Here is a 17,159-nt window from a genome sequence, read left to right as displayed (position 1 = left end):
AGTTGTTTAGCAGCAGGACATTAGCATGTTCGACTGCTCTACAATGATGCTTATGCAGTAGATGGGGAGGTTATTTTATCAGTTGTTCTGTTGTAGGTAGACGCTTTTCGCTTGACTTGCATTACTCAAAATGCGTGGCTTTTGTTCCAATTTTCTTTGTATTTTCTATTGTTTAATGGAGAATGAGAAGGAGAACAGTATAAAGAGATTGTATTAAGTGTTGCTGGTAGTGTACAATGTACTGCACACGACCTGTACTGAACTACAGAGAGACTGGCAGGTGTTGAGGCAAAATCCCTATCCTTACACTGGGCAGAGGAGGGGCTCCTGTTTCACACAGCCTTTGGTCTTACCTGACTGACCAGCCTCAGCAAAGATTTCTTTGACCATCTTAAAATATTTGAGAGATGAAATGTCACCCTTGACCCCATCGTGTTTTCTAAGGAAGCAATTGTCTTGGTGTAATTAATTTGATAGGAATTGCCCTTTTGCTCTTGCTGACCTTTTACTGATGAATGTGGTTCAACTTTGTCGTGGAAAGCTGGACCTGCAGGCTCCCCCTTGGGCTGGCTGAAGGATACAGGAAGTTTTGTGCCAACCAAGTTGTTTTGCTTTCAGTTTAGAGGAGAAGTAGTTTATTTTTGGTTTGGAATTATTTTTTATTAATTTTTATTTTATCTTAATGGTTCATAAACCACAAGGAATTAATTATCAGAGAATGTACGGTACCTTGCCAGAACTACTGAGTATGGATTGTACTGCAGACTTGATGTTTGTACTTATATTTTAATACTTGCCTTCATTTTCCTGTATAAGGAAAAATCTTGTTTACCTGTATTACTTGATCTTGAGTGCTTATCCAATGGTTCACTATGTCCTTACTTAAATGAAATGTTGCCTTTAATGTTATACTATAAACCAAGAAGTGTATTATTGCAATTTGAAAATCTATTTTGTTGTTCACTATACTTGTATCAATGTATTTATTAACATTGTATTTTATTATTGAGAAAAATCAATAAAAATTTAAGAAAATACACAGTAGCTTGCTTTCACGACTCTACAGCCCTTTTGTGTGTTTTTTCTAGTGCAATTACATCAGTATTACGTTACATGTAAAACAGTATTTACTGTATGTTTATATATGTGCTTTTCTGTAAAGTCTGTCATTTTCATCAGTGCATTTTTAAGAACCACTGTGAAGTTTAGGATTAATATCCTGGGAACAACGTGGCCAGTTACATTTTTCTCCTGTTGAAAAGCTAGCACTGCAGTCACTCTGCTCTGGGCAGGGCAGGGAATCAAGTTATGCTTTGGGGTCATTTGGCAATGGTTGATCGAAAGTGTGTTTGAATGAGAAATCAAACTGCCATTTGAAGTGAAAGAAAGCAGGCCCAGCATTAGTTCTCTGAGCACAACTGAGCAATTCCAGAAACATTTCTCAATGTATCCTTATCTCAAATGACCAGGAATTCCCACTCTTTGCCTCTGTAGGCTCAGATTTTGTGTAAGACTCTCAGCCATAACTAACAGAAGTAGAGATGAAGGGTGCTAGGTCAGGTTAGATTTTGGGTCTAGGTCTTTGTTGATCTTTTAGAATGCTTTTCATCTCAAGTCTTTTGTGGGACATTCAAATTTCACAAAAAGTCAATAATGATTAAGCTGAGAAGTTGCCAATTTCTGTCTTAATGTGGCATGTTTATGCTGATGCCTTGTTTTGTTAGGATCTTGTCTTACATGTCTTGTGATGGCTGATCCATAGTTCTTTAAAGAAACCTAAAATTTGTATTAATTACTGGAAACATCTTTTGAATTCATAATGGTTGCTTAAAAGCACACCCCTTACTTTAAAGTTTTCTATTGATCTTTCGGTATGCTAGTATTCTTAGAAAAATAGTGAAGGAAAGGAATTCACTAGCATTCAAGAAATTTTGAAATTCTCAAGTATTGGTGAATTAGGTATTCATTAACATGATGTCAAAAAATTATCAAGCATGCCTGATTCTGTTCTATTAAAGAAAACTACTTTACCAGGGAGTTTTATGACAGCTTTCTCTAAATTTGCTTTTTTACACTACTTAAGCATATCATTTTCTGGAGTGTTTTTTTTTTTTTTCCTTTAGAAGAATAAAACACAGAAGTATGATTCCTTCAGTTTTGTCCAACCAGATTAGGACTTCTTGAAATATATAAATTATGTCATGGTAACTTAAAAAGAAAACAATTTAGGTTAAAACAAAGCCAGTATAATGTAATGTTGTGAGCAGGGAAAACAAGTTCTTTAAAGAAATTAGAAAGTGCAAACCAGCTTGAATTCTCAATCTGCTTAAAAATAATTTTTTAAAGTTGAAGCATGTTTCAAAGGGACTCGTAGCCACCGAAATACTGTATTTTTGAGGGTAAAATTTGTGATACCTTAGAGAAGTTCACTTTTTTTGTGACGTTTTTCAAATATCCTTGAAAAAATCACAGGGCACATTTCCCGCCTTTTGCAAAAGACACATCTGCATATGTATCTAAATATGTATTACCTCTTAAGTTGGTAAGCCGTCTTGTATACAATGGAGTATAGAATTTGCTGTCACTCCTCTACTATTAGAGCCAAAAAACTCCATCTATCAGATACTGCACTTACATGTGCAAAACAATTCATATCAACCTGCAGACTTTTTAGTGAAAAAAGTTTTATTTTTCAGATATCTATCCATTGAGCATCACTGAACATATGTAGTATTACATGATATAATTAAGAAAGGCCATATGAAATGTATTTCCTTATTCTGAAAAGTCTTAAGGGACAACTACTGAAGTGTAGAATAATACAGTCCTCTTACTAGACATTGCCTAAATTTTATAATATTCAAAATATTAGAGAACAAATACCTACTTACCACTAGAATTTGCCCTCTAAGATATCATCATTCACCTGGCTAAAAAATGCCATGTTTCAAATAGGAAAGAAATGTATCTGGCTTCAATTTTTCTAGCTACACATAGTTTAATGCTAATATCTGCAGATTGGAAGCCATGGAGACATACTGAATCTGGCCCATGATTTATCTATCTTTCTTCCCCAACAGGAATCCATCCAACTACAGCTTTCAAGTTTTCCTAGCTTGCAAGAAGAAGATAAATCTAGTAAAGATGACTCCGAGAAAGAAAAAGAGAAGGATAAAAATAAAGATAAAAACAGTGAAAAAAGCAAGATCAGAATGTTATCAAAAGGTGAACTTAAAAATATTTGAATTATTATAATTACAATTGCAGAAAGGATTGTACATTTTTGCAAGAATTTATTTCTTTATTTGTGTATATGTACACAGTTAAAGTATTTTCATACACTGAGAAAATTCAGAACCTAAAATATATATGCATAAGAATGTTTTTCATACAAACATCAGGCTTTAAAGTGAAGAAACCTCCCAAATTGAGGTCTTTTATTAGATTTGATTTGTTTTCTTTAATGTAAATTTGATCTTTGGAATGCTTAACCATGTTGATATAAATACATAAATATATAAATATATATATGATTGGAATAATAAGTGTATATAGTACATAAGACATTAATACTCTTTTATCTAGATTAATGACGATATATTGGCATGTAATTTGTGCAGTGTAGGCAGTATTGTTTCTGCTTCACTATTGTTTCTCTCTCATGGAGGATTTATCCTAAATGCTGTAAGGAAATTAATCCATGCCATTTAACCTGCATTGCAATCTTCCTTGTCACCTACCAAGACTTCTTCAGGAAAGATGTTTTATCTAAATTTGGCATTGCTTTTTAAATCTTTTTATTAATCCATGGTATAAAGTTGCATTGTAATCTCTCAAAAATAATCATTGCCTACCTGGGTGTGGATCTGCAGCTGGTGTGAATTGTCATTTGGCTTCAATGGAGCTCTCACAGTTCACGCCAACTTGAGGATCTGTGTGTACATTTGAGTCAGGAGATAATGCTGAAAAATTAATTCTGGCTACTGTCACGCATCCCTATTACCTGCCTACTCCCAGGTGTCATTTGATTTCAGTCTTTTAATGCAAATTGAGTTCCCACTGGCATGATTCCTCATTTGCTGAGTGTACAACATTTATTAAGTGACACAAAGAGATATTGATGAATAAAACTTTTCTTTCTTCATTTTAAAATGTTTTTTAACAGTTTAAAGGAAGAACTTGGCAGGGTCTTGAATGGCATTGAAGGTTTTCTGTGGTATTAAATGACTAGCAGTTTCTGTTAATGTTTAGTTTTGATGCTGTGTTCTCAGTGGAGTTGTACAGAGGAATAATGAATGTCCACCTGGTGCTTCAGAATGTATATCTTTCTTGGCTGAACTCCAAATAACTATTTTCTTTCAGAGCATATTCTTTCAGATTGTTGCTGGAAAATGGTGTTGATTTATATCATAAATCAGAAGTTAATCTGAACTGTTGAAATGAAACAAATGAGTGGAGACTCTTTATTTTTATTTTGCAGATTGCAGTCAAGAGTATACAGACTCAACAGGCATAGATTTGCATGAGTTTCTCATTAACACATTAAAGAATAACCCCAGGTAGGTATTTCCTGCGTTAGAGCTGACATTCCTGAAATTATAGTTGGCAGTCTTTGACTTCTCCTAACTGTACACTGTGTTTTATTTGTTCTGGAGATGCTTATGAGGGAAAATGTAAAGAAGGTAGGCTGTTAAGTGAGAAAAATGGTATAAAAAATCATCAACTTTTACTCCCACACCCAGTCGCCCATTGCTTAATTTCACTTTCAGTAGCATCTGATCTTTGTTATTACCTTCTTTTATACAGCTCTATGTGGTGATTGTAATAATATCTTGTAACCATTGCGATTGGAGATTTTTATATGAATGTAAAGTAGCTTTCTTCTAGCAATGCTGCACACAATTAAAATCCTGTGCTCAGTGTAAAATTTTGCTCTCAGTATTCCCATAGCTTTCATTTGGAGCTACAAGCCTATCTCATCATTAAATTTACCTCTAAACATCCAAGGAAAGATCTGTAACGTTTTTATGTATTGTGATTTTCAATGTTCATTTCAGCTGGATGTGTTAAATATGTACCATGTAATTCTGTAACTATTCCCAGGAGAACTGGGAATAACTGGGTACCTAACAGCTTGCATAACCCCTTGTACAGATGATGGTAGGTCCTTCAATTGCTTTATCTGTACAAAATGAGAAAGTTCAAAGGAACTAAGGAACGATGGGACTCTGTCCAGCTTAGAAATGTGTGGAAATATGCTGGGGAAACTTTTGACAAGGGAGGGGAGGAAAAAGGGACATCTGAGACCTTCCAGTGAAAACCAGAGCATTTTGCCTGAGATACACTGTGGCATTGCCTCCTGGGAGCCATAGCTCAAAGGTGGTGTTCTTCATTGTGCTCTCTAACTAGATTAGACGTGTCCAGTTTTTTTTGCAGCAAATCAATGCCTTGTGGAATTCTGGTGTGTCTCAGGAAAAGTGTTTAAAATTTCGGTGGGTAGCAGCTCTTCTTGTGAAAGATCTAGCTTAGGTGGAAATCTCATTTTCCATAAAAAAGGTTGAAAAAAGACCAAAGCTATCCAAAGCAATGAGAGTCTTTCTATGGAACGCATTGATTGAAGCCTGTTGTGGCTGAATACGCTCTCAAGCCATAGTTGAGCTCATAGAAGAGTCAAATCTGTATGTCAGTGAAGGTGCAGAAAAGCAGACCTTAGTCTTTTGCAGATGATCCAGGGTCAAAAAAAAAAGCATGTTTGATTTTTAATCAAGATGACTGACAACGCTTCCAAAATAGCCTTATGAACACTGTTATATTAATGTTTTCCTCTAAAATGTCTACTCGTAGTTGATGGTACAAATCCTTGCATTTCTTTTTGACAGGGACAGAATGATCCTCTTGAAAATGGAACAGGAAATTATTGATTTCATTAGTGACAACAGGTAAGTTGAGTTCCACTCTTGGTTTATTAAGTCACGTGCATGTGTTGCAGCGTGGGTTGTGCGAGGGATACACTCATGTGGACCACAGTGCTCCTGAGGGCTGTTACTGGCACACTGCAAGAGCAGGCTTCTATTTCCTGCCACGTGGTGGAACTGCTTAAAATAAAATAGATGTAAATGAAAACCTTTTGCTTTTCATTGTCTTGTAATTGCACTGGCTCTGCTCATTTATATCCAAAAATATAATTAAAGCTTTTAGTATAGAAGATAATCAAATATGTTATCTCATGGTTTTTCCTTTGTGTTGTGTTATTTTACTGCATTGGAAAATAGAACAGAGCTTAAGTGGAGGGATTCTTGCTACTATGTGGTCTTTATAATACAATATTCCTGCAGCTTTCAAATTAGAGAGTCAGAATAGCAGCAGAGGGAAAAATTATGCTGACGGGAAATAACCATTTTGTCAGTAATAGAGGGAAAAAGGAGTGTTTGCCAAACTAGATCTTTCCAGAATTGCCCTGCTTCTGACCTTTGGGAGAAATGCAGAAAGCTGTTGCCAGTGTCAAAGCAAATCTTTAGGATTGGTTGTGCAGAGTGTGAGTGCATGTGAGGGATTGGGGGATGAGTTCTTCCCAACACTCAGAATACTGACTAGGTACCGTGAAGTGTGAGCTTTGTTTGTCCCAATGTTGCACGTGGAAATGTACTTATTAGAAATTCTAAAATTAATTCCTTTTTTTTTTTCTTTCAGCTTTTCTGTAGCAAACATTTACATGTAAATGCATAATGGAGAAGTTTTCAGTGAGATTTCTGTCCACTGAATTGTCAAATGTATTGCTGTTTTCATTTATTTTTAGCTTAGAGGGAATTTTAATTATCAATGCTATTTATTTCCTTTGTTTTTAGTAATCACTATAAAAAGTTCCCTCAGATGTCATCCTATCAGAGGATGCTAGTGCACAGAGTGGCAGCTTATTTTGGAATGGATCACAATGTGGATCAGACTGGAAAATCTGTAATTATCAACAAGACCAGCAATACAAGAATGTAAGTAACTACTGTTGTGTTTTTCCTTGTTCCCTTTCTCAAGACAGGAGCTGGTTTGTACCATGACTGCGTGGTGTAATTTATATATATATATATATATAATTTTTTGTTTGTTTTCGTGGCAGCAGTGAGTGCTGCTTATTGTTTTCTAGGTTGGGAAGGGAGGATGGGGCTCTCATGGTGAGGTTATCTAATACTATAAATATACATGAGGAGAAATCAACCTAACTGGTCTCTTGCAAGAAAGTACAGTATCTTGGAATGTTAATTTTGCTGATTCCTTAGTGCCACCACTTTGCTACAGAAGTGAGCTCATTGCTTTGCAAGTCACCTGATACCATACAGCTACATCCCAAATAGCCCAAACATATTTGGAAGATTGCCTCTTTCCTTGTTCTGGCTCTGCGTGCTTCAAGAGCAGTCTGATTATTTAGAATTTGGTTTCCCTCCACCGCCTGCCACCCTTCAATCCATTTTCTTCTCCTTCCATCTTGGCTCCACTTTATTTTCCCTTCAAATCTCACTGTCTGACTACAGTGTTACTGTGAAATACAGATTCCTTCTTATGGTTCAAATGCATTGCAAAATTTGTGGCAGGTTAAATCTGTTCTGGCGTAAGTTCTGTGCTTCTCCATGAACTGGTTAAAGCTGTACAAGCTAAAACTGTATCAAGCTAACCAAAACTTGATATGAGCTGCAAAATATGTCCGTGCCTAATCACCATCACTTTTCCTGCCAAGTGCCACGTGTATTTAACATAGCCTTGCTGTCCCTGTCTACCTATAAACTACATAATGAAGAGGAAGTAATTACAGCTGGGTAATGAAGTTTTGGTATCTGGTATTGGAAAAGGAAAGCCCCATTTGAAAATTGTCTATTTCCTGTATTCAATTAGTAGGAGAAATCTAAACATTTGTTTTATTTATCTATCCAGTAGCTAGGTAATTTATTTATATCCATTTGCAGAAAGCATTTTTTAATATGGTTAACTTCTCCTGTAGAAGGGTGAAAGGACTTGGGAATGGTGCTGTGCAGGGCTGATGTGCACTGCTGTGCAGTGATCCTCATGAATCCCTTCCAACTCAGCTTGTTCTCTGATTCTGTCACTACCTAATTTTGAAGATTAACACACATTGGTGTTTGCTGTTTCACTGAGCCCTGAAATTCTTCCATGTGAATGTAGTAAATTTAAGATAATGGACAATTTATTTTAGATCCTTTTCCTGGGCTGTCCCTGAGATACTTGGACAACTGTGAAACAGCACTTGGGCATTAATGTTTTTAAAGGTTTGAGTAAAGCATTCACTAACAGCTTGATTTTTCAGAAGTCAAGAGAATTACAATAGCTCGATAAAACACTCAGGCTGCAAAGGCTTAGCCTCAGGGTCTGATAATACCTGCCCCCTACAAGGTCCTCTTTGGTTTTGAATAAGAAAAAGCTTGGTATGCAGCAATCTGGTGTTCAGTTTTGAACTGAAAATGAGTGCCCTCTTAAACAGACCACAATCAATCATATTTGAATGCTTGTAAAGCAATCACAATCGTCTCTCTTTTATAGTCCTCCCTTTTCCCTTAACATCTAGGTCACTGGTGTAGCGCACCAACTGCTCCGGATATTTCCTGCAGCATTGCCTTCTCCTGGTTGACTTGATAATAGAATAATACTAACACATTAATATGTGTAAATGCCTTGATCTGTTGTGTGGCTTTCATCTCACAGATGGGTAGCACTGGAAGCACTGTTGGAAATGCTTACATGGTGTTTCTGGAGAGGACTCTGAAGCCTTCTTCAGAAGTCAGAGCTTTATCTGAGTGCTCCGGTAAAACTGTGGCTTCATGCATGGTAGGAATGAGCTAGCAATGCTATTTGCTAGGTATGAACTGCCCTTCTTGCAAGCTCAGCAGGCAGGCTCTTGTAGTGATATTGCAGATTGAATGGCCTTTTCAGCTGTGTTCTTGCAGGCTGAAGGTGAGGCCATTAAAGATTGGTGCTGACACCATTCCTGTCTAGATATTCCAGAAGTAAATGCAGGGTTTTGCCCCTCTGTTGACTTTAAGTACAGCTGTTTTGTAAGTACCACATAAGCTGCAAGCTGCTGATTTCTTCCTTCCTCACTGATTTGGTGGTAGGCAACTGGATTATATGAAGCTCGTATTGCCTTGTGGTTCTTCCAGTGTGTTGTTTACATTATTTTGATATTACCATAAAATAAAGCTTTTGTGAAGTGGCTGTTTCTTTTCATAACTGGAGGATATGTCATGTTTTTTTAAAAATGTCCCTGGCTTTGACAGAAAATAGTTTGTTATTATCTAGCATGAATAAGGACTGATGAGATTTTATTACCCTCCACAAATATTGTGTAAGTTCCACATCTGAAAGCGTCCGATGTGATTTCATATGTTCTGCATTTCACTGCTCTCAGAGGAGACAGTTCTGTGCAGTTTCAAATCAACACCAAATACTGGGAATGTGTTGACTCTTTTAATTACCACTTGGACAGTATCCAGAATACCGGAGAATCTGAAGAGCGTCTGGAACTCTGTTCAACGTGGTTATGTTGTACTGCAAGCCTAAGCCTTGATGGTTTTATGTGAGTTTATGGAGAGGCCCCACAGACAGATGTTCTGAAGATTTGGATTTTGGCAATAAATTATCTCTTTATGACATGTTGTTTCCAAACTACTTTAGCTACTACTGTGGAGAGAGAAGAATATTCTTGCATACTCAGGAGTTCATAAATTCTGCACTGGCTTTGACTTCTGTGTACATGTGCTTCTTTGAGAGGAGCATATGAGTCTGCAGTGTCATCCTGTGGGCTTGGATAAATACCTTATGTTTATTTCTTTGGCTGAGTGAGGGTTCATGTCACATCTCTGCTCCGCTTGCAGGTGATGGGTTTTTGCCTGGTTGCAGGTGGTGAGCTCTTCCCTGGCCCCCAGGCAGTGAGGTGAGGTGCATTATTCCTGTTCAGCAGAGGCCTCCCATGGTCGCTGCCTGCAGCTGCTTGGAGGTGCAAGTGTCAAAAGAAATAATGGTTTTGAGATGAAAGGGCTGTTGGAAAACTCTGGTATCAATGTTCCTTATGGGTGCCTCGGAAAGGACTAGTGTGTGTCAGTCAGGGGATGAGCGTATGAATGAAGCAGATCAGGGCATTTCCTTCTAAGGCTGTCTTAGGGCAATGTGGATCCATACGTACCTATGCTTGTAAAGTACCTACTTCACGGAGGTCTGGAATATGAGGAAGTGTTTATTGAAGAAGTTGTAGTTGGAGGGAGAGTTGTGACTTCTTGTGTTCATCCATGCTGCTTTATATAGAGGGGAAAAAAGGTGGTAAAATTCAGTAGGGTCTGAATCTCTGGGAGTGCAATCCTGCAGCTTTCATGAACTCTCAATGAAACCTCTCTTAAAAATACATTCAGACAATAATGGCAACTTTTCAGACCAGAGTATTTATAACGAAGAGCTTACTCTAAAAATCTAATATGTTTTTTTTCTTTAATTTTTTTGGAATGTGAACAAGGCCTGCTGTTTTCAAAGGGGTTTTTTTTTAAGAAATTAAATTTTAAAAGACAGTGATCACCTCAACCTAACCTCAAGTGTTTTTTGACCTTAATAAACTTAAGTCTCTGTATTCTAGCTTTCATTAGAGAATAGTGGATTTTCAAAACAAATTTTCTTTTCATATGATGTTTGAAATTAAAATTCCTGCCTAACTAAATAATCTGATTTTTGAAATATTATTCTCAGCAGTATATATGAGAAAAATTGATCAGAAAGCAAAGGAGGATTTTGCTGTTACAATGTTTCTATAGTCAAAGAACTCAAATACTACTTAAAATGGGAAGTGTGCCTTACTCAGTATGAAACTGGTCTTGTGTCACCATTCTAATGTATATTTGTCTGTCATCTGTGTCTGCCTGTCATCTGTCTAAAGATACACAGAAATGTATGGGGAACTTAAGAAACTGAAATTTGATATAAAGAGAAGTTTGGAATTGAGGCAATATGTTCGGGCATCCCTTTTTGGAGCCAAAAAATGTGTACGTGCCACCTTCTGGTCTGGATATTCCTCATAGTTCCTATCAAACAACTGGAAGTACTTCAGGATTTTTTGCAGAACTATTCATACTGTGAACTGTACCAGTTCAATCAGATTCATTGATTTGGTTTTGTGTAGCTAGGTGGAGAAATGTAGGGGAAACAGTTTTGGTGTGCTTGGTAAATTGAAAGGGTTTTCATTTGGTTGAGATCATCAGCCATGTGACAAGCATGTCTGTACCACAGCCCACACATGCATTCATGTACTTGTTTTATATAAATGTGAGTGGCAAGGCTCATCAGAATCAAGAAGGTAGGATGCTTATGATATATAATGCTGTGTTTAGACATTTTCATATATTCTGAGGGTGTAACATAGCTATTACGAACTTCATACCAAATCTCATCCTCAGTTCTGACTATTTTTCAGGAGCATTGTGGGTTATGATCCTTTTGATGCATGGGTTTTTTCCTACTCTGTTAATATTATGCTGGCTCAGTTGGGCTGTGTTTTGTTGCCTTCAAAAACGTGAAGCAATAGTAAGCTGTTATGTGCATTACAATGGTTCCTTATAATCTAGAAATGTGTCAGCAGAAGGAGGCATAATGTTCAAGTTGTACTTTGAATAACCTGCAAGGCTTTTGTAGTTTGGCATACAATCTGTCTCATTCTGCCTCTTATGTGTAAGAGTGGTTTGAATCAAAAGCAAAGAAGAAAAGTTCTCGTTGGGTTTCTATGATGTATTCATTGAGTGGTCTTGCTGTAGATAACATCTATATTAGTAGAGGTGCACTGTAACAATTTCACCATCTTCAGAGTCTGAACTTTTGTACAGGATCCTACAGGCATATCAGTGAAATGGCATTCACTGAACATGGCAATTTCAATGCTGAATAGATTCTAGAATTTCTTTTACCGGAGGCCGAAGTGCCAAGAAGACTTCCTTGAGATACCAAGTGTTACAGTCTTTGGAGCATGCAGAGAACTATGCTTTTCCAACCTTGACTGACTAAGGTATTCCATGTATATGACTTTAATTTCTTTAAGCAGTTGTTTGGATGGGACATTTTAGTGATATGGGAGTGGTGACAAACGTATGCCTGAAAACGAATACCTTTTTTGTAAAATCTCAATCAAAGCAATTTGATGTTTGCCAGAGCATTTGAAGAACAGTTTTATTACTTTCCCTGTTGTAAACCAGAATAGTTATCTTGCAAATGGTTTGGATAAATTCCATCTGCATTTAAGCATCTTATGCTATTCTTAGTTACTGTATATGTACTGAGAGGAATGATCTCATGAGAGCAGAATTGCTTTTATGAGCTACATGATGCATGAAAACATACATGAACACCCTTATTTCTGGTTTCATTATTTTCGTTGGAGGCTGGCATTACATTTTTTCTTCAAAGGATTATGGAGTCAGAGGACCTCATTTTCCTGTTGTCGTTACCTCTTTTCCATCTTTGCTACAGAACAGTTATTCCTTGACTACTAAGAAATAAACAGAAAGTGGAGATATCCCGATGTCCCTTCTGGTTTACAATTGCTGTTGCTCAGTTGGTATTATGACATTCTCTGCTGCAAATGTGTAGAGAAATAAAAGGGTGCATAGTAGATATATGCAACTAAAATGAAGGAACTGTGTAGCTAAGAAATAACACTGCAATTGGCTGACACGTTTTGGTTTAAAATAAACTAATACCTAATGTGACTAATAATTTAGTAAGAACATCAATAAAAGAATAATATATAATAAAAACTTTCAGGTTATGTAGCTACATTATAACGTGTAGCATTTAAGTAACAGATTATATTTGTTTTCATAGATTTGAGGTTTTTTCATACAAAAATAATCAATTTACTTCAGTCAGTGATTCAATTGTTAGCATGATTAGAAAAAATATTTATTTTGTTAATGATAGTTGAATTAGGACAGCCTTTTATTTTCAGCAAGCATTCTGTCATTTTAGTCATATTTCTCTTTTGCATGAAAGATTCAAATTGACCCTTAAATACTGCCTTCTAATAGCTCCCATATTAAATTTTCATCTAATGTAATTTATTAAAACTAAATTGTTTATAATGAAGGTGGACATGTGCTCTTTACAGCTATACTGTGTCTATACTACTACTGTCACAGTCTATACTGTGATGAAATGCTAGTTAAGGGTTAATATCTATGGTATATCTTCTTCTATTTTTTTTTCTTTTTAATCTTTTTAATCCACACCACTTAATAGTATAAGTTTTATTAAACCTAGAAGGTTACTGTCACCTGCTCTGTGTGGGTAGATGGAAGGTTGCCCAGGGAGTGCTATGGAATAGCAAGTAGGTAATTTGGTTGAGGGAAGCTCTTCCTTGCATGAGTAATTAATCCTTGTGCTCGTTCAAGCTGTAGTAAGAAGGTGCTCATTAATCAAGTTGCTGTTTGGTCACTTATACTTTAATATCACTGGGGAGAGATCTAGAAATGATCCCTGTGCTTTCCTCAGAGGTAACAGTGCATGTGTAGTAGATGAAGTAATGGTTTTGCATCTGAGCATTTCAGAAATAAGGTGTTGAAATTTGAGCAAGTAAATTTCAGAGGTGGTTTAGATTGGTTATATAATTGCCTTTTGCTCTTCTGTAGCCTGCCACATTTTTAACACAGGAAATAGGACCCACAGAAATGTAAAAAGTATTATGAGTTTAGAGAAGTCTTTGTCCATTGTTTCAGCTTGCTGTTTCCACGGTAGCCTTGTGAGGCTGTCTCTGACAGTTTATTAAAAACAGGCCCTCTTCTTCATGCCAGTAATTGTTCAGAGTATGCCTTATGATCCATGAATCCTCCTGCTAGAGTAGGCAAAAATGTTCGTGGCATGAAGCAGAAGTCAGAATAAGAATTCGTAATGGTATTAATGTGCATACCATAATGTGTGAGGCATTTCAAGAGGACTGCTAGTTTCTTTGTTAGCCTGCTGGTTTTTGGTGAACCGTCTTTAAATCTTGAATTTGCTTCCTTTTCCTCTCTCTCTTACATGTTAATTTTTGAACTTCTGAAATAGAAAAGTGTAATTTTAAATAGATCGCAGCAGTTATGCAACATTGTAATTTTCAGCCACTTACAGAATATGCCACATCCTTAAAATTAGATATTAATGAATTCCATAATAAACTGTGCTACCACTTTTGAGCCTCTATTAGCTGGAAATGAATTGGCGCTGTGCAAGATGTTCAGTCTCAATAGACACCCTAAATATCAAGAATTAAATCCAACCGGGGAGAGAGCAGCAGAAGCAGGTCTCAGTAAAGAAATAATCTTAGTTTGATCACAGGAGGACAGCAGAGCATTTTGAAGCTCCTAAAATGGTCTCTGCCTGAGAGAGGATGTCGTGCTTCTGTCCTGTCTATCAGAAGAGCTGGTATTTGAATGTACCCTTGGCCTGCAGGCTCCTCCCCTGTATTCAAAGCCTGTGTTCTGGCCCAAGGATGCTGGGCAAAATGTTTGTTTGTACTCAAGCAGATGCTCAGGGGGCCAAGTACTGTTTTTGCATCCATATCTTAAAACAGGATGATTTTCTGGAATTAAGTTTTAGGAAATCTTGTAAGAGTCATGAATTGTGTAATGACATCTCAATATTAGATTAGTTTTTCAGTATTGTATCTTTGAAATCTCTCAGAATCTGACCTCCTGCTTGGCCAACACACGGCATAATTTGGCATGAAAAGCATTCCTGTAGCATCTTGATGGATGGGCAAAGGTGACATAATAAAACCTCACAGTCACTGAAGGAAAAAGGCTTCCATGAAGTATTCCTGCCTCTTTTTTTTTTCAGTCCTGACAGACTTATTTGCAACCCCAATTAGAGGGGAAGAATGCCTGTGGAAATAACTTGTGATTTTCCACATCCCTGTTTAATAATTGCTGATCATGTTTAGGGGCCAGCTACTGTTCTGAAAAAAAATTCTAAAGAATATATGACCTTATACTGGGGAAAATATAGCTTTTGGTTTTTGCAGATTTTTTTCCTTGTGCTACAGAGAAGGCAGCACCTTGAAGAACTGTCTTGTACAGGATTGATTTTTCTTTTATAGCTTTTAATGTGCTTTTACCATCATAACAGAAGTTCTTAGTGACTCATATGATAAAAGCAGCAATCTGTTAATGAGGCATTTACCTTCAAATGCTTGCAATGCCATCTTGAGTGGTTTTAAGTATTAAGTTGTGATAATATAACTGCACTGTACTTTAACAATTATCTATATTTAAATTCACATTCTAGCTTTTTTGAAACCCTGCTTTTTAGCATTCATCAGCCCCTAAATACATGAAGCATATTTGAAGGTTTAATTTTGGACCCTCATTATTGAAAAATGCTGTTCTGATAAAATTTAATTCACTAATTTAAACTGATAGGCCTTTTTCACTAAGTTGGGTGATGAACCTTTTAACAGTGATGATATTTACTTCCAAGGTCTGTAAATTCTCTAACTCTCAGGATACGTTCCTGTGCCTCCGTGATCAAAACAGGCTTTTGTACTGCAAATAGAACAGAGTTTTGCCCCTCAAGGTGTAAAGCAAAGAGACTGTAATGCTTGCATAGTTTTACTAGGGTAGTAATGCAGAACCCTAGGAGAGCCTTCAGCCTAAAACCAAAAAAAGCACACAGCAGGCAGATATAGTAGATGCTCACAAACTAGCACAGCAGGGAGGCCACCATTCTGTGTCACAGCATGACTTCAAAATAGAGGCCAAAGTGATGCTGGACTGAGCAATCCATCTAATTAAAGGCAAATGTAAATAACAAAACAGTGTTGAACCATCAGAGCACCTGCATAAGAGTGGCCCAAATCTTCACAACTTCTTTGAATCCTGTCTGCAGCAGTGACTCTCTCCAGCTCTTGCTACTCCATGGCTTTCCTCATGGCATCCTTCTGTAAGATCCTTTTTTTCAGTTACTCATTTTGTTTCCCAGATGGTGATTCTGAGAGTACCCCAGGTGGTGTTTTTCCCATTCCTACTCCCATTACCCTATTTCATGTTTCTTTTTGCCATTCATTCAGAAGAGTAATATTAACATGCTGTCACCATGTAATATGCATTAAATGAACATTGCATTGCAAATGCAAAGTTCAATTTTTTTGGGCTCCTGCCCATCCCAGTGATCTCCACTTTTGTGCTTGCATTCCTGTGTGGAGTTCTTTCAGACAGCTGCCTGGCTATTACCTGTGAGGCTTTTGCAGATGACACGAACTAAGTGCTTGCTAGATTTTTTTAACTTCATCAGGCACTGTAATGGCAAACCCATCTTTTCCACACATGGTGAGGCTGCTGCTTCTTTTGAAAGGCATCTTGCAACAGCCTGTGTGCTGTGGGGCTGTCAGAAACATATGCCTCATAATAAAGATTTATGTGCTGTATAGAAGTCAGCCCTGACAATACCAGACTGTTTGTGAGCTGTGCTGTTGCAGTGACTAAGCCTTCAGAATTGTAGCATTCAAAGCTCGTGCTTGACTCTTTCCATTTGTCCTTTTGGTGCGGAGTCTGCGCTTCCTGACTCTTAGACAGTTATTTCAGAGCTAATTACTTTATTTTAAATGTGTGCAGGCTTTTTTTTTTTCCTCCAAGTATTTAATTTCTTATCTCCTGTGCAAATAGAGGTCTATGAAACTGCATTAGTTTGCTTGGCAGACTCAAGGAAATGCCCTGTTACTTCCTTAGTCTATGTATTATAATAGCTATTACCATTCTGCAAAATGTTTTTAAAATCTGTAATTTGATTAAATAGTGAATACCTGGTTAAGGTAGTTAGGGCTTGGGATTTTTTCATTTCCACTTACAAGGGCTGACTCAGAATCAAAAACATTAAATGAGCATGTAAGGGGAATTCTCCTTAATGAGTCCATGTGAAAAATATGCTTGAGGGATGAACTCTGTTTTCTGTCATCCAGAGATAAATTGAGAGGAACTCTTCTACTGAAGTGAATGGAAGTAGCTCACATCAAAATCACCGTAAGGACAGAAGAGAGAAAAAAATCATCTAATGCCATCAAAATCTTCTCTTTTTTCCTTCCTGACGCACACAAATACTTTGCTGCTTACTCCAGCTTTACCATTTCCAAAATACAGACTTAATTGTAAGGAATGAGT

General features: G+C 37.0%; 1 protein-coding gene across 39 annotated transcripts in view; it reads left to right on the top strand.

Moving 5' to 3' along the window:
• Positions 1-17,159, top strand: part of ARPP21 (cAMP regulated phosphoprotein 21) — a 372,912-nt gene that overhangs the window by 273,686 nt on the left and 82,067 nt on the right. For all 39 annotated transcript variants that reach the window (XM_072925860.1, XM_072925880.1, XM_072925867.1 and 36 more), the window contains 4 exons: positions 3,081-3,225; positions 4,481-4,559; positions 5,880-5,939; positions 6,846-6,986. In XM_072925860.1, the coding sequence (XP_072781961.1) occupies positions 3,081-3,225; positions 4,481-4,559; positions 5,880-5,939; positions 6,846-6,986 (425 nt within the window). The remainder of the gene's footprint in view (positions 1-3,080; positions 3,226-4,480; positions 4,560-5,879; positions 5,940-6,845; positions 6,987-17,159) is intronic.

Source organism: Taeniopygia guttata, chromosome 2, assembly GCF_048771995.1.
Source record: "Taeniopygia guttata chromosome 2, bTaeGut7.mat, whole genome shotgun sequence".
Classification (NCBI taxonomy): domain Eukaryota; kingdom Metazoa; phylum Chordata; class Aves; order Passeriformes; family Estrildidae; genus Taeniopygia; species Taeniopygia guttata.
Note: the sequence above shows the minus strand (reverse complement) of the source record. Positions and strands in the feature narration are given on the sequence as shown.